Genomic DNA, 27,009 nt, shown 5'->3' with positions numbered 1-27,009 from the left:
TCCCAAAAAGCTCATCAGGGCAGTGATGAGGAAAGATTATCAAATTTAGAACCAAATTAAAAAATATTCTCCCATTGGTTCCTCAAATCTTACTAAGTCTCAGCCTTTGGGAAAAAGCTAGTGCCCAAGATCACAAAAATATTAATATTTACTGACATACAAAGAAATACACCAAAGGACGAAAAGTCCAAGAAAAAAAACTTAACAACAGAAGGCTATTTTACCAAGACTTTCAATGAACAGCAAATATACAGTCAACAAAACCATTCCCCTCCACCTACAGGGGGGTACACCATTGTGCATTCTATACTGAGACAGCACAAATTCTATGTCTCTAAATTAATTCCTGGCTTGAACTTCAAAACATGTAACACCCAAACAAAAGCTAGATCTAACTAACCAATCAACAGACAAACCAAAAAAGACATCCAATGTAAAGAGTTTGTATGGAACATGTGTCCACTTGTGCATATACCACTAATAAGAAACATCAGATATATTTCGTTTGTAAAATTGCCTCCAGAAGCCTTTATACATTTAAATAATTAATCTAGGTCTCAGTTTACAATGGAGCTTGTATGTTGTATGTCATGAAATATCTGGCATCCATTACACTGAATTATGTTCAATCCACCAACAAATATTTACTAAATATTTCTACATCAGACAATAGCTAAACGCTAAAGATTTACCAAAAAAAAAAAGTACAGTCCTTGCCCTCAAATGCAAAATCTGGCAACTACAATACTATTTGGTAAAAGGGTAATTTTAGAATGGTTCTCAAATAGAAGTGATTTTGCCCCATTTGGGACATTTGGCAATGACCAGAGACATCCTGGGTTGTCATGATTGGAGGGGATGCTACTGGCCTCTGGTGGGCAGATGCCAGGAATGATGCTTAACATTCTACAATGAACAGGACAGTCCCCCCAATAACAAAAAAAATTATCCAGCCCAAATGTCAGTAGTGCCAAGATTACAGGATACTTTCAGGAGAAAAAAAGTCTAAGATGGGTCCCAAAGGACACACAAATTATTTATAAGGTAAAAAAGAGAATGTGACTACCCCAGGCAGAGGGAGTGCTGTATGTAGACTCCAGGTACCAGAGAGAAAAAGAAGCTTTCAGAGGAACACAAGTTCAGGACAGCTGAAGAATGACATTCACTACAGTTTATGCCATAACATCTCTCATAATCATAAATTCAGAACTTCAATTTGACAATTATTTATAAGACAACGGGTGCTGCGGTAGGTTCTAGTGCTAACTAGATCCAGACTGTATCCTAAATTCCAAGGGATTCATACCAGAGATAGATGGGAGGGAGAAAGACAGCCAAAAAAATACTAACTAGTACTGTCATTTGCTGTACCAGGCGCTGGCCCAGGATCAACCAACAACAAACCAGTAAAATGAAGAATAAAATCTAAGTATATCTAAATATCCAAGTAAACAAACTTAATCATACACTCCTACAGTATTTCAGCAGAAAAATTAAAATACTATGTTATTTTTTAATCTCTTTCAACAAATATTCATTGAATATCTACAACACTGTGACAGGAACTAAAGATACACACTGGCACTAAAAAAAGAAAAAAAGAAAAGAAAAAAAAAAAAACAGACATGGTTATTGCCCTCATGGAGTTCAGTCTAGTTAGATAAAACAATCACCTCGGATTGATACCATTGATATCAATGGTATCAGGAACCCAGATCTACCAAAGCAACCTCAGATTTATACTGCAGTATAAATAATTTTATAATTTTATAATTTCTACTGAAGGAAGTTGAAAATATTGAAGTGTGGCAAAGTTGTTTATATTTCACTCTTAATCTTCTAGTTGGGGATATTTGGGGAAGAGAAACTCTCAAAGGCTACTATAAACCTCTATGTAAGGCAGATAAAAATAAACCCAAATTACTAATCTTATCATTCAGTAAAACATGTATTTGTTCACATCTAAAAAGTAAGTAAAATCACAGGGCCCATTCAGGGACTCTAATAATCACAATTCCAGCTGAAAACAGCATCCACAACCTGAGTAATTTGAGAAGAATTTAATAGACTATGTACAAAGGTGTGGGTAAGGTTTACAGAAACCAACAAAGGAGATAGTCTTGCCCCAGAACCATTAATAATTCCAGGACTGAGAGGACAAGAAGAGGACGTGAAACCTCACAAAGGTAACTATATGAAGAGGGCCTCCAGACAGGAATCACAGTCACTGGTAGAGGCAGAAAGGAACAGGGCGCCTATAAACACAGCATACAAGAGCAAGCTTCCAGGCACATACATCAAAAGAGGATGCTATTTGATTCTGGAACAGTATCAAACACAAGGACTATACATATACACACAAGACTAAATCAGCAGGAACCAGATCTACCAAAGAAACCTCAGATTTATACTGCAGTTAAGATTTCAGCTAGCTGGAGACACCTGGGTGGCATAGTGGTTGAGTTTCTGCTTTCAACTCAGGGTATGATCCCAGGGTCCTGGGATAGAGTCCCACATCGGGCTCCCTGCAGGAAGCCTGCTTCTCCCTCTGCCAAAGTCTATGCCTCTCTATGTCTCTCATGAATAAATAAAATCTTAAAAAAAAAACAAAAAACAAAATTTCAGCTAATCAGACTAAAAAACTGAAATTAAATTGTCTTTAAAAAAAAAAAAAAAAGCTGTGGGGGCACCTGGATAAACAGGTGGATTACACCTGGGAGCTGTTTATCCTGGGAGCTGGATAAACAGCTCAGTGGAACAAACAACTCTTAGTTTCAGCCAGATTCGGGATCTCAAGATTATGGGACTGAGCACCCATGTGGGGCTCCATGCTCAACAGGAAGTCTGGTTCTCCTCTCCCTCTGCACCCCAACAACTCCTGTGCTTTCTTGCTGTAAAATAAATCTTTAAAAAAAAAGAAGAAGAAAACTGGGTACTTGTATGTCCCTCTCTACAATAAATACATAGTAACGTAAGCCTCTTATCTCTAAAGTCCCTTCAACTCTAAGATTGTGCAGGATACTAAATATCCAATTGTAATAAATTATATGGAAAAGGCAAAAAGGCATAGACAATTGAGATTAATCCTCAATACATCTCTTAGAAATCTTTTTTTTTTTTTTTAAGATTTTATTTATTTACTCATGAGAGACACAGACAGAGAGGCAGAAACATAGGTAGAGGGAGAAGCAGGCTGCCTGCGGGGAGCCTGATGGGGGACTTGATCCCAGGATCACAACCTGAGTAGTAGGTAGATGCTCAACCACTGACCCACCCAGGGGTCCTAGAAATCTTATTTTAAAAAGATAACATTACATTGTTTTCTTGGAAAAATGCAGCAACTCATTTTATTCATTCTTTCATTCAAGTTTTTTTTTTTTTTCCTAAGAATTATTTTAGAGAAAAAGAGCGGACACATCAGCAAAGGGGAAGGGCAGAGGGAGAATTTCAAGTAGGCTCCTGGCTGAGTGGGGAGAAATTTCACCACCTTGAGATCACGACCTGAGCCAAAATCAAGAGTGAGATGTTCAAATGACTGAGTCATCCAGGCACCCCTCAACTAGTATTTATTAAGTATTTTACTGTATACCAGAAACTGTGCTAAGTTCTGCACATAAAAAGATAACCTGCCTGGGTGGCTCAGAGGTTTGGCGCCTGCCTTCGGCCCAGGGTGTGGTCCTGGAGGCCTGGGATTGGGTCCCACATGGGGGTCCCTGTGTGGAGCTTGCTTCTCCCTCTGCCTGTGTCTCTGCTTCTCTCTCTCTCTCTCTGCATGTCTCATGAATAAATAAATAAAATCTTAAAAAAAAAAAAAGATAACCTGCTTCTCCCTCTCCAGCTTCCTCTGCTGTTCCCCCTGTTTGTCCTCTGTCAAATACATAAATAAAATCTTTTTTAAAAAAAGTGTCGGGGGATCCCTGGGTGGCTCAGTGGTTTGGCGCCTGCCTTTGGCCAAGGACGTGATCCTAGAGTCCCGGGATCGAGTCCCGTGTCGGGCTCCCAGCATGGAGCCTGCTTCTCCCTCCTCCTGTGTCTCTGCCTCTCTCTCTGTGTGTCTATCATAGATAAATAAATAAATCTTAAAAAAAAAAAAAAAAAAGGTGTCGGGTAGCCCCGGTGGCCCAGCAGTTCAGCGCCGTTCTGCCCCAGGGTGTGATCCTGGAGACCTGGGATCAAGTCCCACGTCGGGCTCCCGGCATGGGCCTGCTTCTCCCTCTGCCTGTGTTTCTACCTCTCTTTCTCTCTGTCTCTCGTGAATAAATAAAATATTTTTTAAAAAGTGTCAGAAAGGATATGGGAAAAACTGAAGCCCTTGTGTACCATTGTTGGTGAGACTGTAAAGTGGGGTACCACTATGGAAAACAGTATGGTAGTTCCTTAAAAAACTGAAAACAGAAATACCATCTGATCCAGTAATCTTACTTCTGGGTATACATCCAAAAGTGAAAACAGGATCTCCAAGTTATTTGCACACCCATGTTCATAGCAGCATTATTCACTATAGCCAAGAGGTAGAAGTAACCCAAATGTTCAATAACAGATGAATGGATAAACAAAACATGCTGTTTATGTATTTTGACACACACAATAGTATAAGTAAAGTCTGAGTCCATGCTGTAGCAAGTGACAGGATCTCCTTCCTTTGTAAGAGTGAATATTAGCCTGTTAGTATTTAATAAAATGTATGTCTTCATGTATAAGGTAAATGTACACATATACCTTAAGGTCTGGCAATCGCACTGCTGAACAATACCCTCAAAGAAATTTGTACAGAGGGCCATGAAGACACATATACAGTGAAGCACATACAGACCCTATGGTAGTAAGGAGTTGGCAGGATACCACGAGTTCCTTACAAGAGGACAAATAAAATGTGACAGAAGCACACAACAGATTAGTATGCAGCAGTCAGAATTAATGACCTAGCTATACTTAAGAGTAACATGTGTAGTCCTTAAAAACCAGAACCAAGGGGGCACCTGGGTGGTTCAGTGTCTGCCTCTTGGTTTAGGATCAGGTCATGATCCCATGGGTGGGGAGACGGAGCCCAGCACTGGGCTCCACGCTCAGTGGAAAGTCTGCTGGAAATTTTCTCTCCCTCTGCCCTCCCCTCACAAATCTTTTTCTCAAAGATTTTATTAAAGACAGGGAGTGAGCTGGAGAGTGATGCAGGAGAAGGGGGGAAGGACAGAGAGGGAGAAGCAGGCTCTCCACTGAACAGGGAGCCCAATGTGGGCTCAATCCAAGACCCCAGGACCACAACTGGTGCTGAAGGCAGATGCTTAACAGACTAAGCCACATAGGTGCCTTGCTCATAAATAAATCTTAAAGTATCCAGTTTAAAAAGAATTTTTTTTTAAGTGAACAAAGTCTCAGAGATCTGTGGGGCAATAGCAAAGGATCTAGTATTTGTGTCCTCAGAGTCCCAGAAAAGTTGGTACCAAAAAATTGTGAAAACCTATAGGCTGAGGGGGGCACTGGGTGGCTCAGTTAAGTATCTGAGTCTTGATTTCCGCTCAGGTCAAGATCTGAGTTCTGAGATCAACCCCTATGTAGGACTCCAGGTCCAGCTGGGAATCTACTTGAGATTCTCCCCTGGAGGCAGGGCAAGATGGCAGAGGAGTAGGGTCCTCAACTCACCCAGTCCCACCAACTTACCTAGATAACTTTCAAAACATCCTGAACACCTATGAATTCAACCTGAGATTTAAAGAGAGAACAAAAATAAATAAATAAATAGAGAACAGCTGGAATGCTACAGAGAGAAAAGTTTTCGCTTCTAACAAGGTAGGAAGGTGAAAAAAAAAATAAAGAAGAATAAAGTGGGGGAGGGGTACTGCGAGTAGCAGAGCTAAAGCAGAAAGGTGAAAGCCTCAGGGACAGGAAAGTCCAGCCCTGGATCCGCACTGGAGTTTTCCCTGACAGAAAAGTGCTTAGCAGGGAAATCAGGCAGAACCACAGGAGAGGAATGAAGCCTCAAGATTCCCGGAGTCACTATTTGAGGAGATGCCCTGGGGGGATAGCTCAAACCATGGTCTGATATCGGTAAAGGGTTGGAGTGCCACAGCCCTCCGGGGCATTTGGGAGAAGCCAGTAGGTTAGGTGAGCCGGCTCCGAACGGAGGCGGCTGTGCCCCTTTCCCTTAAGGAGAGGTGGCCCCCAGGAGAGCGTGGTTCCAGCACAGGGCTCCGGATCCCAGGGCACCCAAGTGGACAAAGCCAGCGATCCTACATTCCCCCTGGACAGATGGAACCAGGGAGAGCACAAGACAGTGAGAACTCTCCTGCCGCTGGGCGCCCCCAAGCTGTACATCTCTGTGCACCCTCATCGGCCTGAGAGCATTTAGGCCAGTGAGGACTGGGAGACTGCATTAGTTACTCATTGGGAGCTCGACTCCAGAGCTGGAAATCTGGCTGCAGCCACTGATGTTTTTCCTCCTAGTTTCACCATGTGCCTGGGAGGGGCAGGGCCGCCAGGGAACAAAGGCCTCAAGGACTAAACAGCTCACACTGAGCCCCGCATCAGGTAAGGGGCGGGGCATCTCTGCCCAAGCACAGACGTCTGAGAATCAGCACAGCAGACCCCTCCCCCAGAGGACCAGCTGGAAGAACAGGGGAAGAGTTCTTGACCAAGCAGTGCTGAAAAGCTCCAGGAGCAAGGGAAAATCGAGGGAATATAGTATATAGAACTAGAGGGTCTCCCTCCCCTTTTAAAATTGTTTTTCCCCTTTTTCCATTACAATTAGTTTTTATATCAGACTAAACATTTCCAGTATTTTTTCCCTTTCCCCACCTTAACTACAATATTACCAGCTCTTCATTTTTAAGTTTTTTCCTTTTTGACTTTCATATTTCTATAATTACACATCTTAGATATATTTTTTCACTTCTGGATTCCCTTCAACATATTCAATTTAATTTGGGGAGATTTAGGAGACAGGGGTTTTTGTTTTGTGATTTTTGTTTTCTCTGCCTTGTTTTGTTCTACAATGGCAGAATACTCCTAAAACATGATCAGCATGCACCCAGAACCAAGAGGAATACCAGACTAGTTCGTTCTGTGAGATTATATTCTCTCTTCATTTCCATTCTGCCCCCCTCTTTTATCTTATGTTTTGGTGGCAATGTTGGAGCTTTCTAGAAGTATTGCTGGTTTATATATGGGATGCTGGGTTTGAGCATCTTCTAACATACAGAACAAAATAAAATACACTCAGAACCAAGAGGATCACCCTCTAGGACCCCTCAGGTAGACTATATTCTCTCTCCACTACCACCCCTTCACCATCACAATCCCCCAATTCCCCCCCCCCTTTTTTTTCCCTTTTTCTTTACTTTTTTCTTCTTTGGGGTTTTTGGCCTTTTATTTTTTACTACTTTGTTTTAAAATTTATGACTTTAGTGGTCCTTTTGTTTTGTTTTGTTCTGATCTTTTTTCATTTTCTGGTCTCTGACCTCATCAGAATCATCTAGGGTGGAATTTACTTGGGCCATGGTTGGTATTTTTGACTCAGCCTGCTCATACAGCCACTCTGCAACGAACAAAAGGACTAGAAGGAAGAATCACCACAAAAGAAAGAATCAGAAACAAAGAAAGAATCAGAAACAGTACTCTCTACCACAGAGTTACAGAGTATGGATTTCAACTCGATGTCAGAAAGCCAATTCAGAAGCACAATTATAAAGCAACTAGTGGGTCTGGAAAAAAAGCACAAAGGACTCCAGAGACTTCATTATTGCAGAATTTAGATCTAATCAATCTGAAATTAAAAATAAATTAAATGAGATGCAATTTAAACTGGATTTCCTGGGATGCCCGGGGGGTGGCTCAGGGCGTGATCCTGGAGTCCCCAGATTGAGTCCCACATGGGGCTCCCTGCATGGAGCCAGCTTCTCCCACTGCCTGTGTCTCTGCCTCTCTCTCTCTGTCTCATGAATAAATAAAATATTTTAAAACAAATAAAATAAAAAATAAACTGGATTTCCTAACTGCTAGGGTTAATGAGGTGGAAGAAAGAGTGAATGACACAGAAGACAAGTTGATGGTAAGGAAGGAAGCTGAGGAAAACAGAGATTCTCTCTCCCTCTCCTTTTGTCCCTCCCCACAATCGCACATGTGTGGGTTCTCTCTCTTGCTCTCTAAATTTTTTTTTAAAGATTTTATTTGAGAGAAACAGCAAAAGAAAGTACAAGTGGGGAGGAGAGGGAGAACAGGCTTCCCGCTGAGCAGAGAGCCCAACATGGAGTAAGGAGTTGGCAGGATACCACGAGTTCCTTACAAGGAACTCCAGGACCCTGAGATCATGACCCGTGCTGCAGGCAGACAGACACTCAACCAAATGAGCCATCCAGGCACCTCTAAAATAAATCTTAAAAAAAAACCAAACCCTAAAGTCTGAAAACTCCCCAAATTTAGCTAATGGCATAATTTAGCGAAAAGCATATGTCCATAGGCTGAAAAAGTTTAGGGCATTCTAAACAGCATAAACACAAAGAAATGTTTGCCCAGACTCATCATCAAAAAACTGCTGAAAACTAAAGATAAATTTGTAAAATACTGAAAGCAGCCAGAGAAAATACTGACTCTAAGTATATTGTCAAAGTATATCTACTGTTATACATATAAAAAATACTGTAAAAAATACTATACAAAAAAAAAACCCTTCAATATTTTTTTTTAATTTTTTATTTATTTATGATAGTCACACACAGAGAGAGAGAGAGATAGAGAGAGAGAGGCAGAGACACAGGCAGAGGGAGAAGCAGGCTCCATCCACCGGGAGCCTGACGTGGGATTCGATCCCGGGTCTCCAGGATCACGCCCTGGGCCAAAGGCAGGCGCCAAACCGCTGCGCCACCCAGGGGTCCCACCCTTCAATATTTTAAACTGGAATACTAGTATTCAAATAACCCAAAAGGCAAAAATACTAACAAATGAAAAACAGAGAACAGAAAACATAATAAAATGGTGTTTTTTAATATTTGAACTTAAATAATAATTACATAAATAATTATATAAAAATGGTCTAAAAACAACTTAGAGATGGTCAGAATGGTCCAAAAAATGGTCCATCTATATTCTATCAACGAGAAACTCACTTTGATAAAATAAAAACAAGTACGTTAAAAGTGAAAGGATGTGCCTGGGTGGCTCAGTGTTAAAAGTGAAAGGATGTGTCTGGGTGGCTCAGTGTGTTAAGCATCCAACTCTTGATTTCAGCTCAGGTCATGAGTGCAATGTCTGCTTGTCCCTCTCCCTCTTCTCCTTTCACCACTCACATGAGCTCATATGCTCCCCACTCAAATAAAATTTTAAAAACAAAAAGGTTGGGGCACCTGGTTCAGCGCCCGCCTTTGGTTCAGGTCATGATCCTAGGATCAAGTTCCGTGTGGGGCTCCCTGTTCAGTGGGGAGTCAACTTGTTCCTTTCCCTCTGCCCCTTCCCCTACTCAAGCTTGCTCTCTCTCAAATCTTTAAAAGAAATAAAGTAAAAGAATTAAAAATGTGTATTACACACTCATCAAAAGAAAGTTGGAAGTTTAATTTTTTTACACCCTTCCACCCATTTCAGTACAAGCTTCCAGTAATAAATATTTAAGTCATGGGGATGTGAATGTATAGATTAGTTAATAATACTATACTGCTTATTTGAAAGTTGCTGAGAGTAGATCTTAAAAGCTCTCATCACACATATACAAAAAAGTTATCACAAGAAAAAAGTTTTGTTAACTGTGTATGGTGATGGATGTTAACTAGACTTACTCTAACGATCATTTTTCAATATACATAATAATCATTATGCTGTATACCTGAAACTAATATAATGTTTTATGCCAATTTTAACTTATTTTTTTTTAATTTCTGTTTTGTTTTTATTTTTAATGTGCTGAGGTTTCAACATAAAACGCTGAGGATTGAAAAAATAATAATACTTTTTTTTTTTTTTAAGATTTTATTTATTTACTCAAGAGAGACATAGGCAGAAGGAGAAGCAGACTCAAGCAGAGGAGCCTGATGAGGGACTCGATCCCAGGACCCCATCCTAGGAACCCAGAATCATGACCTGAGCCAAAGGTAGATGCTCAACCACTGAGCTACCCAGGTGTCCCCCCAAAATAGTACTCTTAAATGACATCTGCTTGATCATGAGATGAAAATGAAACAAAAGACAAAATCTGGCTGTTTCTCTTGCCAAATTGCTGATGGTAAAAGCACCACAGCACAGAGGTGACACTCTGGAGTCACACTGCCTGGTTTTAAATCGTGGCTGTGCCACTTATGAGATATGTGGCCCTGGGCAACTTTTCTTTTTTATTTAAATTCAGTTAACTAACATATAATGTATTATTAGCTTCAGAGGTAGAGATCAGTAATTCAACAATTTTATATAATACCCAGTGCTCATTACATCATATGCCCTCCTTAATGTCCATCACCCAGTTATGCTTAACCCATACCCCCACCCCCGCCCCTCCAGCGAACCTGTTTCCTAAGAGTCTCATATGATTTGTCTCCCTCTCTGATTTCATCTTGTATAATTCAATTTTTAAAAAGAAAGTTAGGGGGATCCCTAGGTAGTGCAGCGGTTTGGCGCCTGCCTTTGGCCCAGGGCGCGATCCTGGAGACCCGGGATTGAGTCCCACGTCGGGTTCCCGGTGCATGGAGCCTGCTTCTCCCTCTGCCTGTGTCTCTGCCTCTCTCTCTCTCTCTCTCTCTCTCTGTGTGTGTGACTATCATAAATAAATTAAAAAATCATGGGATCCCTGGGTGGCGCAGCGGTTTAGCGTCTGCCTTTGGCCCAGGGCGCGATCCTGGAGACCCAGGATCGAATCCCACATCGGGCTCTCGGTGCATGGAGCCTGCTTCTCCCTCTGCCTATGTCTCTGCCTCTCTCTCTCTCTCTCTCTCTGTGACTATCATAAATAAATAAAAATTAAAAAAATAAAATAAAATAAAATAAAATTAATTAATTAATTAAAAAATCAAAAAAATAAATAAATAAAAAGAAAGTTAGGGATGCCTGGGTGACTCAATGGTTGAGCGCCTGCCTGGGGTCCAGGGCGAGATCCTGGAGCCCCAGGATCGGGATCAAGTCCCAAGTCGGGCTTCCTGCAGGGAGCCTGCTTCTCTCTCTCTGCCTGTGTCTCTGCCTCTCTCTCTCTCTCTCTCTGTCTCTCATGAATGAATAAAATCTTTTTTAAAAATTTAAAAAATAAAAATAAAAATAAAGTTAAAGTTAGTTGGAGGGACTATATTAATGTTAGACAAAGTAGATTTCAGAACAAGGAAAACTTGGGCAGCCCGGGTGGCTCAGCGGTTTAGCGCCGCCTTCAGCACAGGGCGTGATCCTGGAGATCCAGGATAGAGTCCCACATCAGGTTCCCTGCATGGAGCCTGCTTCTCTCTCTGCCTGTGTCTCTGCCTTTCTCTCTCTGTTTCTCATGAATAAATAAATAAAATCTTAAAAAAAAAAAAAGAACAAGGAAAACTAGGCATAAAAAAAGGAACATTATAAAATGATATAATTATATAATGATAAAAGAGTGAATTCACCAAGTAAATATAACAATCCTAATAATGAATGCACCTACAAATAGGGCTTCAAAATATATGAATCAAGAACTCACAGATAAGAAAGGAGAAATAAATCCCTAATTATAGCTGGACACTTCAACATACTTCATCAGTAAATGATCAAAGTATCAGCAAGGACATACAAGAACTGAACACACCCAACCAACCTATCTCAATGATAGTTACAGAAAACTCCGCCCAACACAGTAAAGCACATGGAACATACTTGAATGTAGACCATATCTTAGCGTACAAAACAACCTTAACAAAACAGGGTGGAAGTCACACGAAGTATGAACTTTAACCATATGGAACTGAACCAGAAATCAGTTAACAAGACAGAACATCTCCAAATGCTGGAAAATTAAACAATACACTTCTATATAATCCAAGGCTCAAAGAGGAAATTGCAAGCAGGAAAAAATATCTAAAGGTTTGAATTGCAAGGAAATGAAAATATTGAAATTTGTGGATGTAGCTTAAAAAGCAGTGCTTAAGGGGAACACCAGGGTGGCTCAGCAGTTGAGCGCCTGCCTTTGTCCCAGGGTGTGATCCTGGAGTCCCCAAACGAGTCCCATGTCGGGCTCCCCTCAGAGAGCCTGCCTCTCCCTCTGCCTGGGTCTCTGCCTCTCTGCCTCTCATGAATAAATAAATAAAATCTTAAAAAAAAAATAAAAAAAAAAATAGCAGTGCTTAAGGGGAAATTTACAACACTAAATGCTTGTATTAGAAAAGGTCTCAAATTAGTAATCTAAGCTACCACCTAAGGAACTGTAAAAAGAGCTGTATTAACCCAAAGCAACCAGAAGAAAATAATAAAAACAAGGCTAAATAAATAAATAAATCTGAAGCAGAAAACTACAGAAAAATAAACAAAACCAAATGCTGGTTATCTAGGGAAAAAAAAATTTTTTTTTAAGATTTTATCTACTTTAGAGGACAAAGAGCAGGAGGAAGGGGCAGAGAGAAACGGGTAGCCTGACTTAATCTGGGAACTCCGGGATCATGACCTAAACTGAAGGCAGACACCAAGCAGACTGCCTTCAGCTCAGGTCGTGATCTTGGGGTCCATGGATAGAGATCTCTCTGCATCTCAAGGAGCCTGCTTCTCTCTCTACCCCCCGCCCCCAGGCATGTGTACAGTTTCTCTCTCAATAAATAAACTTTAAAAAAAAATTTGATAAATCTTGGGGCACCTGGCTTGGCACAGTCAGTAGAGCACAGGACACTTATCTCGGGGTGGTGAGTTCAAACCCCATGTTGAGCATAAAGATTATCTTTAAAAATAGATAAATTTATAGAAAAGGGACAAACTATCAGGAATGAAGGGTGGAATGAATATCATTACAAATCCTAGAGATATTAAAAGAGGAATTAGCAACTTTCATCTATAAATTCAAAAAACAATAGACAAATCTCGGAAACTCAACTTACCAAAACTGACAAAGAAATAGAAAATGTAATTACTCCATACACATAACAAAAATTGAATCTAAAATTAAAAAACATTCAAAAGGAAAAAAAAACTCAGGCCCAGGTGGCTTCTCTATAAGAATTTTCTATCAATCATCTACAGAAAATTAATACCAGTATCACATGAACCCTCACACCTTGTAAGGCTGGTATGAGAATTAAATGATAAATGGGCTTTTATATGTTTTCTCCCCAGCTTTGACTTTTTTTTGACTAACCTGTTTCAAAGTCATTGGAAGACTTCAACTGTAATCAGTAATAGTTGCTTGAAGTCAAAGCTTCTTTTTTTTTTTCCTTTGGTCAAACCTATTTCTGCGGTTCCATTGTTATTCCCACACTGCCAGGCACAGGGCTTTGTACAAAGCTGTCACTATTGTTAATTAGTAAGAAATTTAAATAAAAATAACATTCTTAAAAAAAAATAACATTCTTTGTTTTAATTCCTCTGACTTAATTTTTGTTTTAGATTTAAGGAAAAAAATAATTTGCCAAAGTATTTTGTTAACTTAAGTTTCAAGAATTTTCTTTTAAGTTTTTAATTTCTGTTTTTAGTAATCTCTACAACCCATACTGGTGCTCAAACTCACAACCTGGAGATCAAGAGTCGCATGCTCTTCTGACTGAACCAGCCAGGTACCCCTAAGTTTCAAGGATTTTCAGCTTTCAGAAACTAGATTCCTGTTCTACAAAAACCATGAATCATTAAAGATAATGCATTAAACCACAAATGCAACTAAAGATCCTAAATAATTATCAATATATGAAATAAGTCATTAGACCCCAAACTAGTCTAATACAAAATACCAACTCCATTACCATTCCAGGATTTGAACCTGTTTCCAAAGCTAAATACCATAATCTTTGTACCTGGCATGATTAGGAATATTAAATTTAGGAACAACCTGAAAGTTAATAAAATATTCTGGTCAAGTTAACAGTTCTATATATATGCAAACATCCACATAAGTAAAACATATGAACAAATAATGTATATGTATGTGTATGTATATATATGCACCATATACTAATACTGTACAACACATTTAAAATTCCTTTTATGATTCACAGATTATTCTAAGATGTTATGCCTCAACATGTTTACTGTCATGCATTCACTCACCAACTGTTTGTTGTGTGCTCTTCTATCAAGCACTGTGCTAAGCCACCACAGAAAGACACATTATAAGACCTCGCCCTAAAGTTTCAAAGATCTTACAAGCTAATGAGAAAGACAAAAAACAACTGTAAGACATGTAAATGACTGTAACATAAATCCTAGGAAATGATTATGAACTAGTAATTACAAAACTAGTTCATACCTAGGCATACCTCTTTTTATTGCACTTCTCAGATACTGCATTTTTTACAGATTAAGGTTTGCAACCCTGCATCAAGCCAGTCAATCAGCATCATTTTTCCAAAAGCGTTTGCTCAATCCATGCCTGTGTCACATTTTGGTAATTCTCATTCACAATATTTCAACCTTTATTATTATTACATATGTTACAGTGATCTGTGACCACAGATCCTTGATGTTACTATTGTAAAATTGTAACTGGAGTGCCACCAACCACTCCAATGTAAGACAATGAACTTTACTGATTTATGTGTATGTTCTGATTGCTCCACCCGTCTCTCTCTCTCTCTCTGCTTAGGCATCCCTATTTCCTAGGAAACAATATTGAAATTAAGCCAATCAATAACCCTATAATGGTCTCTAACTGTTCAAGGTAAAGAGTCAAATGTCTCTCACTATAAATCAGAAGCTACAAATGATTAAACTCATCAAGAAAAACATGTCAAGGGACGCCTGGGTGGCTCAAGGGTTTAGCACCTACCTTCAGCTCAGGGCAGTCTGGGATCAAGTCCCACATGTGGCTCCTTGTGGGGAGCCTGCTTCTCACTCTGCCTATGTCTCTGCCTCTCTCATGAATAAATAAAATCTTAAAAAAAAAAAAAATGTCAAAAGCTGAGCTAGGGGCAGCCCAGGTGGCTCAGTGGTTTAGCGCCACCGTCAGCCCAGAGCCTGATCCTGGAGACCGGGGATCAAGTCCCACGTCAGGCTTCCTGTATGGAGCCTTCTCCCTCCTGTGTCTCTGCCTCTGTGTCTCTCATGAATAGATGAATGAAATCTTAAATAATAATAATGTGTTTAAAAAAAAAAAAAAAAAGCTGAGCTAGGCCAAAAGCTAGGCTTCTCGAACCAGTTAGGCAAGTTATAAATGCAGGGGAAAATTTCTTGAAGGAAACAAGAGGTGCTACCCCAGTGAAGAAATGATAAGAAAGCAAAACAGCCTTATTGCTGATATGGAGAACGTTTTAGTGTTCTGGATAAAAGATCAAAGGAGCCACAACATTCCCTAAGCCAAAGCCTAATCCAGAGCAAGTTCCTAACTCTCTTCAGTTCTACCAACTGAGAGGAGAGGTAGCTACAAAGAAAAGCCTGAAGCTAGCAGAGACTGACTCATGAAGTTTAAAGAAAGGAGCCATCCTCTATAGCAAGGAACAACGTGAAGCAGCAAGTGCTGATGCAGAAGCTGCAGCAAATTATCCAGAAGATGTAACTAAGATAATAAAGGTGGCTATATTTTTTTAAGTAGATTCCATGCTCAGCACAGAGACCAACATGAGGCTTGAACTCACCACCCTGAGATCAAGACCTGAGCTGAGCTCAAGAGTTGGATTGCTTAATCGACTGAGCCACCCAGGTGCCCTTTAAACAAGATTTTATTTTTAAAAAAATTTTATTTATTTATTCATGAGACACAGAGAGGCAGAGACATAGACAGAGGGAGAAGCAGGCTCCTTACAGGACTCCAATGTGGGACTCAATCCCCAGACCAAGATGACGCCCCCAGGTATCCCTAAACAACAGATTTTAAATGTAGACAAAACAGCCTTATACTGGAAGGAGATGCCATCTAGGACTTCCATACTCAGAAGTCAATGCCTGGATTTAAAGCTTCAAAGGACCCAGTAACTCTTGTTAGAAACTAATGCAGGGGATCCCTGGGTGGCGCAGCGGTTTGGCGCCTGCCTTTGGCCCAGGGCGCGATCCTGGAGACCCGGGATCGAATCCCACATCGGGCTCCCGGTGCATGGAGCCTGCTTCTCCCTCTGCCTGTGTCTCTGCCTCTCTCTCTCTCTCTGTGACTATCATAAAAAAAAAAAAAAAAAAAAAAAAGGAAACTAATGCAGCAGGCAGCCCAGGTGGCTCAGCGTTTAGCGGGGCCTTCTGCCCAGGATGTGGTCCTGCGGTCCCGGGATAGAGTCCCATGTCAGTCTCCCTGCATGGAGCCTGCTTCTCCCTCTGCCTGTGTCTCTCATGAATAAATAAATGAAAAGAAAATCTAAAAAAAAAAAAAAAAAAAAAAAGCTAATGCAGCCAGTGACTAAGTTGAAGCCAATGCTCATTTACCATTCTGAAAATCCTACAGCACTTAAGAATTATGCTAAATCCACTCTGCCTGTGCTCTATAAATGAAACAACAAAGCCAGAATGACAGTACATGTTTACAACATGGTTTACTAAAGATATTAGGCCCACCATTGAGACCTACTGCTCAGAATAAAAAAGATTCCTTTTACTGTTCACTGACAACACACCTGGTCACCCACGAGCTCTAATGGAGATGTATGAGATTAACGTTTTCATGCCTGATAACACAACATCCATTCTGCAGTTCATGGATCAAGGAGTAATTTCAACCTTCGAGTCTTTTTAAGAAATATATCCTACAGGGACGCCTGGGTGGCTCAGCGGTTTGGGTGTCTGCCTTCGGCTCAGGTCGTGATCCTAGAATCTGGGGTCGAGTCCTGCATCAGGCTCCCTGCATGAAGCTTGCTTCTCCCTCTGCCTGTGTCTCTGCCTCTATGTCTCTCATGAATGAATAAATAAATAAAATCTTAAAAAAAAATTAAAAAAAAAAAGAAATATATCTTACATGGCTAGAACTGCTATAGATTGCGATTCCTCTGATGGATTTGAGCAAAATCAATTGAAAACCTTCTGGAAAGAATTCACCATTCTAGATGCCATTAAGAACATTCGTGATTCATGGCAAGAGGGCAAAGTAACAATATTAACAAAAGACTGGAAAAAATTCCAATCTTCATGGATGACTTTGAGGGGTTCAAGATTTCAGTGAAGGAAGTTATTATAAATGTAAAAATAGCAAATTAACTAAAATTAGAAGTGAAGCCTGAAGATGTGACTGAATCGCTGAAATTTCACGATAAAACCTTGACGAGAAGTTGTTTCTTGGGGCCCCTGGGTGGCTTAGTCAACTAAGTGTCTGCCTTAGGCTCGGATAGTGATCCCAGAGTCCTGGGATAGAGCCCCGAGTTGGGCTCCCTGCTCTGTGGGGAGCCTGCTTCGCCTTCTCACCTCTGCCTGCCCCTTGCCCTGCTTGTGCGCTCTCACTGTCAAATAAATAATAAATAAATAATTTTTAAAAGTTGTTTCCTATGAATAAGCAAAGAAAGTAGTTTCTTGAGATGAATTCTATTCCTAGTGAAGATGCTGTGAAGATTGGTGAAATGGTAACAAAGAATTTAGAATATTACATAAATCACCAACAGGGATTTGACAGGACTCAACTTTTGAAAAAAGTTCTATGGTGCATAAAATGTTATCAAACAGTATGATACGCTGAGAAACTTCATGAAAGGAGTCAAGTGATGCAAAAAAACTCCATTATTGTCTTATTTTAAAAAACTGCCAGGGCTTCCACTTCACCCAGATCAGTAAGGAGCCATCAACATGGAGGGAAGACTCCCCACCAGCATAAGGTTACAATTTCTGGGTTAGCCTTTTCTTAGCAATAAAATATTTTTAAATTAAGATAGGCACATTTTTTTGTTAGACTTAATGCTACTGCACGCTTAACGGGCTACAATAAAGTGTAAACATTATTATATGCGCACTTTGAAAACAAAAAAAAAAGTCAGGGGCTCCTGAGTGGTTCAGCCAGTTAAGTCTGTCTTTGGCTCAAGTCATGATCCCAGGAGCAGGGAGCCTGCATTTCCATCTTCCTCAGTAGGCCCCCCTGCTTGTGCACTCAAACACATGCCTTCTCTCAAATACATAAATCTTAAAAAAAAGTTAAAATATTCATTTGACTCACTCTACTGCAATATTCACTTTATTATGGTGGTTCAGAACAGAACCCACAATATCTCCAGGGTATGCCTGTACTGATGTACTATTTTCATCCGTGTACCAACAATATGTCACACACTGGCCTCATGTGCCCTTATTGGCTCTACCAACTCACTTGATCCCACTCAACTTTGGAACAAATCCATCCAGTCTCCCTTTTATCATTCAGTTCTAGGAGCTCTGTTTTTATTTCTTTTTTTTGGGGGGAGAGCCTTTTAAAGAAGAATTCTCTTTATTCTGAGTAAGGGAAAGTATAAAACCATGAATCGAGTCATTCCTCATGTTACTTGGTTAGAAAGGTGAGACTGCTGCAACTCACACCTGCTGCCCAAAATTGTGAAGCTGTCCAGAGGTGGTAATCCTAAAAGCTCTATTTAAAGTAGTTAAAAACAGAAAAAAAAAAAAAAAAAAATCTGGTCCTAAGAGACAAGCCTAAGAGTAGCTCCAAAAAGTACCAAGTGGGAAAAAGAGGCAGTAGCATGGTCAACAGTGACTAGAATGATAGTATGCAGTACAAAGGAAACCTTTTGTATTTAAAATGTATTATTTTAGGGACCCCTGGGTGGCTCAGCTGTTGATCATGCGCTTTCAGCTCAGGGAATGATCCTGGGATCAGGTCCCACATCCGGCTCTCTGCATGGAGCCTGCTTCTCCCTCTGCCTGTGTCTCTGCCTCTCTCTCTCTCTCTCTCTCTCTCTCTCTGTCTCTCATGAATAAATAAAATCTTTAAAAAAAAAAAAAGCCAACTTTACTGTATTTTCACACTGTCAACTGTTATCAAACCTTCACTGATCAAATTAATCAAGATTAAAAAGTTAATAAAATAAAGGGTCACAAGACCAGTAGCATCATGTGTAACACACAAGAAAAGTACAGACTACAGAAAGCAGAGACCATTATATATTCTGGAAGCTATAAATATTGAAATGTGTAGATATTATGAAAGTATTTTTGTCTTGTTTCAACAAAATAAATATTAAAAAAAAAAATCACAGGAGTCACTGGGTATACATCTCACCAAGAGTTTTTCCTCATATTTTTACACAGTTGTAATCATGGACTCTGACACTACTGAACCCCGCCTTTTATCATGTAACATAGTATCTATTATGCTACAGTCTTTAGTTTTATTTTAATGGCTAATATTCCATAGTAGTAATTTTCAATTTCCCCAACTGATATCTGTCATATAAATGATGCTGAAATTAGTATTAATGTGCAAACTAATGCATACAAAAACTTTTTCCGTATTTGAAATTATTTCATTAGACTACACCCTATTTTCTATTTTTAAAGTCAGAAGAGACTACCTACAGCTGGGACTTGATTCTAATTTTAAATGAATGAGAACTTAAGCCTAGAGTTGGGGATTCCGGAGGCTCCTGATCACCTAGAAGCCCAGAGGCACAGGAAGAAAGTAAAAACAAATCATTTGGACAAAACAGTAACAGTACTTTGAAAATGAGAGCCAATGCTAACATTAAAGTTGTTTTTTTTTTTTTTTTAAGATTTTATTTATTTATTCATGAGAGACACAAAGAGAGAGAGAGAGAGGCAGAGACACAGGCAGAGGGAGAAGCAGGCTCCATGCAGGGAGCCGACGTGGGACTCGATCCCGGTCTCCAGGATCAGGCCCTGGGTCGAAGGCGGCGCTAAACCGCTAAGCCACCTGGGCTGCCCACATTAAAGTTTCAAAACACTCTTTTACCTTCTAAGTAAAGGGTATCACGAAGTCCTTTTATTCCCAGTAGATGTGCTTTTGAGAAAGTTGTAAAAACAAAATTTCCCACGGACTACTGGGCTGTAGGTAAAGAAGTCAAAGGCTTCTCCGTGCCTGCGCCCACTCACAGGCATCTCAACTACTATTTTATTAAATACTCGCGCAAGGAGAGATATAAACAAAATTGGCCCCGAACTGATCATGGTTGAAGCTAAATGAGAAGAGAATTCATTACTACCCTTTAGTCTGCATGAAATTTCAATACAAAGTTAAACGCATAACCCAGAACAAAGAATCACAACCCCCCCCCCCTTCCTCGAAAAGAGTGATTTATAAGCGGCTTTTAATTTTAATGAAGGGGCTGTGCCTTTCCTACCGCCTAATGGTAGACGGACCCTCTGTGGATCCCGATCCCGGCGAAAGTTTACGCGGCTGAGTTTGAAGCCCTGAGCTCCAGCACCCCGGAAGAGAGCGCGGAGGATACGGAGAGGAGCGAGACGAGGAGGGGGCCTCGGGCTCCTCACAGGGTCTCCCCTACGACACGGGGGGCAAAGACCGCTGCTTGCGGAAACTACGGAGGAAGGCCGACTCCCTCCGGCCGATGGAGGCCGCCCCGCCAGGTGGAGCGGTCGACGCAGACCCCGACCTTCCCGGAGCCTCTCTGGACCAGTCCAACAGGGCACAGGGTGTCACCCCGAGATCGCAGGCCGAGCCCCGTCACCAACAGGCGCCGAGGCCGCGGCGTTTCCGCCTCGGGGGAAGAACTCTTCCAGGCAGGAAGCACAAGAGGAAAGTTCCGCCGCCTCAAGTATCCGGGACCAGCGGTCTCCACGCGGCTCGCGGCCCCGCCACGCCCCCAGCCCCCGCCTCAAGCGGCCTCCCGCGCCGCGGACCTCCGGCCTGACCCCCAGACCCCGGATCCTCCCTTTTCTCCTCACCTGCCACCTCAGGGTCGTCTGAACCCAGACTGGGGAACTCCTAAACCCAGAGCTCAGCGCGAGGAGAAAAACAAAGACCCTTAACGATAAGACTGCCGATAAGACTCACCTGGCTGAATCCAGGCGTGAAAACGGCTGACACCGACTCGGTTCTCAAAGCTCAGCATCCAAAATGGCGGCTCCCTCGGCCTCAGCACAAGCAAGCGCGGGCGGAGGGATCCGCGGGGGGGGGGGGGTGTCAGCTAGCCACGCCCCCCTACCCAGGGATTGGCTGCGAGCCGGCCGCTCCCGGAACTCACGTCCTGAGGGACTCGAGGCTCCCTCATTCGGGTCCCTTCGGAGCGGGCGCGATGGGGACTACTTCCCGCGGCGGAGGCATGGGTGGTGACGTGTGCCTACGTCACGCCACCTACGTGATCGTCACCTGATGGAGGCGCGCCCTCTCTCGCAGGTCTTAACCTGGGGCCCAGGGAGGTGGGCTGCAGTAGTTTGCTCACCTGCTTTGTGCCCGGTGCTTTTTTTTTTTTTTTGCCGGATTTTTCCCAGTCCCTCGAAAACCCAGCTCCAGTATTAACCTTTTAGATACCCGGAGTTGCTCCCCGATATTTGCTCCCGACCTTGGGTCAACTCCAGTCGCCCCAAGGGCTTCCTGCCGGGCGTCGGGTTCTTCCCTCCCGCGGCAGCGACTGAGCGGGTTTCCGACCCTTCCTCCTATTCCTTTAGTTGCCCACCATCACTCCATCCATGTCCTCCGATAGCCCTGCCCCTCTTTTATTTTTTTCCCAGCCCCTCTTTTAAACCAAATCTGATTGCTCTTTCAACCAGAATGTCTTTATTATTTAATTCACTGATGTTTTGTCAACACCACGTTCTCCGGCGATTTACCTTATCTCTATAACATCTCTGTGCTAAATGAAACTTCCGTTTACTTTTGTTTTTCCCTTGAAAACCAGTCTCCCCGTTTACCCAAGGAAGGGCGCCTCCTCGGCTCTTGGCTTCTAGGGGAGGTAACCCTGCCCCCTGCTGTCGAGGCCGCGTCCACCGGGACCGAAGCTGTGGTTTGCGAAATTGTAATGCGGTCATAGGACGAGGATGGAGCTACGCATTACTGTATGTTTATATGGACTCAGTAGTGGTGTGTGTTTATCACCACTTGAAATATTTCTTTAAGAAACCGTTCCCAGAACCTCAAAATACAGTGTGTGTGGTTCCTTTCAAATGTGTAGGTGTGTTTTTCCCCCCTGTAAATGCGTGCAAATGTAATTGAAGTCTGTTGTGCAGTAGGATAATGGCAACCATAAAGATGGGAGTGAGGGCGGAGGGCTCGAATCTAAAAAGCCTTAGAGACCTTGCAACCAAAGGTAAGGTGTGTGGATCTTGTTTAAGGATTCAAACCAACTATATAAAAGACATTTTTGAGACAATTGGGGAATTTAGATGATGGACCAGGTATTTTACATGATACCAACAAACCAAAGAATTGTTATTCTGTTAAGCATGAAAATGGCATTGAGATTTTGTAAGAAAACGTCCTTTTAAAAATGTTTAGACCGGGATCCCTGGGTGGTGCAGCGGTTTAGCGCCTGCCTTTGGCCCAGGGCGCGATCCTGGAGACCCGGCATCGAATCCCATGTCGGGCTCCCGGTGCATGGAGCCTGCTTCTCCCTCTGCCTGTGTCTCTGCCTCTCTCTGTGTGTGACTATCATAAATAAATAAAAAATTTTTTAAAATGTTTAAACCATGAATTCCTTGCATAGGGGTAAAATGGGGCAAGGATTGTGATGATTGTGTAACTGAATGAGTTAGTGTTGTACGATTCTCTCTACGTGTAAGTATGTTTTAAAATGTTCATAGTGGGATCCCCGGGTGGCTCAGCGGTTGAGCATCTGACTTCAGCCCAGGGCGTGACTCTTGGGTCCCGGGATCGAGTCCGACATCAGGCTTCCTGCATGGAGCCTGCTTCTCTGTGTGTGTGTGTGTTTCTCATGAATAAATAAATAAAATATTTAAGAATAATAAAATAAAAATTAATAATAAAAGAAAAAAAAGCAGAATAAAGGGGATTGAATTTAACACCACGTTTTTTGAGAGTAAAAATATGTTTGTTTTTACCAATTTGAGAGTACATATGTGGGGTTTAGTGAAAATGCCTATGCCATTATTAATTTTTAAAAATACATTATTAGGGGATCCCTGGGTGGCTCAGGGGTTTAGCGCCTGCCTTCCGCCCAGGGCGCGATCCTGGAGTCCTGGGATCGAGTCCCACATTGGGCTCCTGGCATGGAGCCTGCTTCTCCCTCCTCCTGTGTCTGCCTCTCTCTCTCTCCTCTATCTATCTCTATCATAAATAAATAAATCTTTAAAAAAAGACATTATTAAAATTTGTGTTTTTATTTTAAATTTAATACAAATAGGATAATAACATGCACACTATTCGGTAAACCTGCTTTTAGGGGCCCCCGGGTGGGTCTGACTGTTATGTGTCTGCGGTTGGTTCAGGTCATAATCCCAGGGTCCTAAGATCAAGCCCTACGTTGGACTCCTTGCTTGGCAGGGAGCCTGTTTCTCCCTCTCCCACTGCCCCCCATTCTTTTTTTTATTGCCCCCCATTCTTGCTCTCTCTCACTTTCTATCTCAAATAAATAAAATTTTTTGAAATTTTGAAAAACCTGCTTTCTATATATTTTCTATATTTTTAAATAAAGGTTTTATTTATTTAAGAGAAATAGGGGAAGGGGCAGAGGAAGAGAGAGAGAGAGAGAGAGAGAATCTCAAGCCGACTATGTGTTAAGCTTGGAGCCCTATGTGAGGCTTGATCTCAACCCAGAGATCATGACCTAAGCTGAAATCAAGAGTCAGACACTTAAATGACTGAACAACCCAGGCACCCCAAACCTACTTTTTATACTTAATATACTCTGCATATTTTTTAAAGATTGTATTTTTTTTAATTTTTATTTATTTATGATAGTCACACAGAGAGAGAGAGAGAGGCAGAGACACAGGCAGAGGGAGAAGCAGGCTCCATGCACCGGGAGCCTGACGTGGGATTCGATCCTGGGTCTCCAGGATCACGCCCTGGGCCAAAGGCAGGCGCCAAACCGCTGCGCCACCCAGGGATCCCTAAAGATTGTATTTTTAAGCAATCTCTTAGCCCAGGTGGAACTTGAAATTAGAATCCTGAGATCAAAAGTTGCATACTTTATTGACCAAGCAAGCCAGGACCCCATTCTACATATCTTTTTTTCTGTCAGTACGTACCGATCCATTTTAACCATGGAAGCAGATACACCATAATTCAGCCAAATGTCTTATGAGTATTTAGGTTGATTCCAATAATGTTCTGTATTGTCCTATAGTGAATATCCTTCTAAGTATATATGTTCAGTATATGTTCAGACTATTTTTCTTTTCAGATCACTTATTAAAGACAAAGTCCCATAAGTGGCATTGGTAGGTCAAAGGATATGCATATTTAAAAATTTGGTTCCCATATTATGTGTCCCCCAAAGTTCATATGTTGAATTGCTAACCCCCAGGATCTCAGATTGTGACCTTATTTGGAGAATGGATCTTTACAAAGCAAGTCAAGTTAAAATGAGGTCCCTAGAGTGGACCCTAATCCAATGACTTATATCCCTATGAAAAGGTAAAATTTGAAGACAGATACACACTCAGGGGGAACACCAAGTAAAGATGAAGGCAGAGATGCAGGTGAAGCATCTACAAACCAAGAAACACCAAAGATTGCCAGCAAACCACCAGAAGCTAGGGAAAGGGCCTGGAACCAATTCTTTCTTAAAGCCCTCAGAAGACGCTAACTCTACTAATGCCTTGATCTAGGACTTCTAGTCTCCAGAATCATGAGACAATAAATTTCTGTTAAGTGACCGCATTTGTGGTAATTTGTTAAAACAGGCCTACCAAACTAGTACAACCCATTACCAAACTTCTCTCCCAAAAGGTGCTATTATTTTATCTTCCTAGTAATAGTGTATGAGAATGCCCATTTCCTCGTACTCCCCAACTATAGGCATTGTCAATCTTTCTAATCTTTTTGAAACTAAGAAATTATTTTACTTTGCATATTGTTGAACATTAGCGAGATTGACTAGCTTGTAAATATGCTCATTGTGGTCTTCTGTTCATTTTCCTAATGGTACAGATAAACTTTTAAAATAAATTTTTTACAGTAATGCATAAATAGCCAACCACACACACACACACACACACACACACACACAGCTGAAAAAGATGTTAGAATAATCATTGTTATCAGATTCTGGTGCTTTTGAGCAAGTTACTTAATTCTCTATGCTTCAGTTTCCTCATCTGTAAGATGGGAATAATATCACCTACATTAATAAAGTTGTTATGAGGATTAAGTGGGTTAATTACATAAAGCTTTTAGAATACCATATTAAACAGATAATGTTAAATGCTTTCAAAATCCTTCCAAGTGATATTATGTGCATGTAAAACCATATGTATATACATGCCCTTTTTTACACATGTAGTAGCATTATGTACACTATACTGTAACTTGTACTATCACATACAAAGATATATATCTTGGAGATTGTTCCATATCAGTAGGTATCAATAATTCTCATTCTTTTAGAGAACTGCATAATCCAATATATATGTGTACTATAATTTTTAAGCACTGTTCTGTTGGTGGGAATTCAGGTTATTTCCAATATTCTGCCTCTATAAACAATGCTGCAATGACTAGATATTGGCTAGCATGGGTTGTATTTAATAGGTAAATTCCCAGAAGCAGAACTGTGTCAAAGGGTACATTTTTAACGTGAAGAGATTTGCCAGCTCACCCTTGACAGAGGAAGCATCAATTTACATCGCCACTGATGTATGAGAGTTTTTATTTCCCCATGCCCTCAGTAGCACAGTGTGTTTGGATAACTTTTGGAGTACTTGACATTATTGCAACCTTGTTCAAACCATGAAAGATGAGTGAAAAGTGTCATGGAGCTCATGTCTTGCTAAAAGTGACACAACTCATTTAGAAAAATTGCTTCCTGGGGCACCTAGGTGGCTCAGCGGTTGAGCGTCTGCCTTCAGCTCAGGGTGTGATCTCGGAATCCCAGGATCGAGTCCCGCATTGGGCTCCCTGCATAGAGCCTGCTTCTCCCTCTGCCTGTGTCTTTGCCTCTCTCTGTGTGTCTCTCTCTGTCTCTCTTTGCCTCTCTCTCTCTCTCTCTCTCGTCCCATGTCAGGCTCCCTGCATGGAGCCTGCTTCTCCCTCTGTCTCTGCCTCTCTCTATGTGTTTCTCATGAATAAATAAAATCCTTAAAAAAAAAAAAAGAAAAGAAAAGAAAAGAAAAATTGCTTCCTACCCAGCAGTTGCTTCAATTCAGCATTGATCATCTGTTTCTGTTCTGTATAATTATTTAGATCCTATAGTACATCAGTGTATTTTTTAAAAGATTTTATTTATTTATTCATGAGAGACACAGAGAGAGAGGCAGAGACACAGGCAGAGGGAGAAGCAGGCTCCATGCAGGGAGCCCAAAGTGGGACTCCATCCCGGCTCTCCAGGATCAGGCCCTGGGCTGAAGGCAGCGCTAAACCACTGAGCCACCCGGGCTGCCCACATCAGTGTAAATTGTGCCACTGTCCTTGGCTGAACAGACCAGTTTCATTCAGAAGCAAAACATAACTGAAAAAAATCAAACTGACTCACATTATTTTGTTTGAAAATCCTATTTTGCTGTTAGGATAAAAATCAATGCATAACATTTCTTTGGTTAACTAACCAGTAACTCTTTTTTGTGTACATGATGATAACTAGGGGCCATGACACGCACCTGATACAGTGCTTGAACATAATAGAATAATGTTCCATAGCAGGCCTGCAGGCCAGGATCAGTCAGGGCTGTTTCTGTACAGTCCCTCCAGCTAAATATGGTTTGTACAGGGTTAATGGATTGCAAAAACAAAAAACAAAACAAAGGGAAAGAAGAATATGTGACAGAATCCTGATGTGCCCACAAAGCCTAAAATATTGATAAATTGGCCCTTTACAGAAAAGTTTTGCTGACAGCTGCAATAGAAGAAAGTACTACACATCCTGTAAAGAGAGAAGGGTAAGATGATGGGCAGAAAGTAATTTGTCTTTTTCC

At 41.3% G+C, this 27,009-nt stretch overlaps 2 protein-coding genes across 5 annotated transcripts in view; one reads left to right on the top strand and one right to left on the bottom strand.

Annotated features, from left to right (window-relative positions):
* The window catches only part of IST1 (IST1 factor associated with ESCRT-III), a 33,528-nt gene extending 12,414 nt beyond the window's left edge, over positions 1 to 21,114 (bottom strand). Inside the window, exons 1-2 of one of the 4 annotated variants that reach the window (XM_025426723.3) lie at positions 20,975 to 21,072; positions 5,659 to 5,700 (exon numbers count right to left, since the gene is read on the bottom strand). The gene's annotated coding sequence lies outside the window, so the exon portion shown is untranslated. Of the gene's footprint in view, positions 1 to 5,658; positions 5,701 to 20,303; positions 20,645 to 20,974 lie in introns of those variants that run through there. The other 3 variants (XM_049110719.1, XM_025426722.3, XM_049110718.1) reach the window with 3 other exon arrangements.
* Positions 17,544 to 22,084, top strand: LOC112646594 (WW domain-binding protein 11-like). Its single transcript, XM_049109731.1, has 3 exons — positions 17,544 to 17,588; positions 20,317 to 21,316; positions 21,819 to 22,084. Exons 1-2 carry the CDS (start codon positions 17,544 to 17,546, stop codon positions 20,947 to 20,949), a joined length of 678 nt encoding a protein of 225 aa, XP_048965688.1. The 3' UTR covers positions 20,950 to 21,316; positions 21,819 to 22,084.
* Positions 22,085 to 27,009: the final 4,925 nt, after the last annotated feature.

This window comes from Canis lupus, chromosome 5, assembly GCF_003254725.2.
Source record: "Canis lupus dingo isolate Sandy chromosome 5, ASM325472v2, whole genome shotgun sequence".
Lineage (NCBI taxonomy): Eukaryota > Metazoa > Chordata > Mammalia > Carnivora > Canidae > Canis > Canis lupus.
Note: the sequence above shows the minus strand (reverse complement) of the source record. Positions and strands in the feature narration are given on the sequence as shown.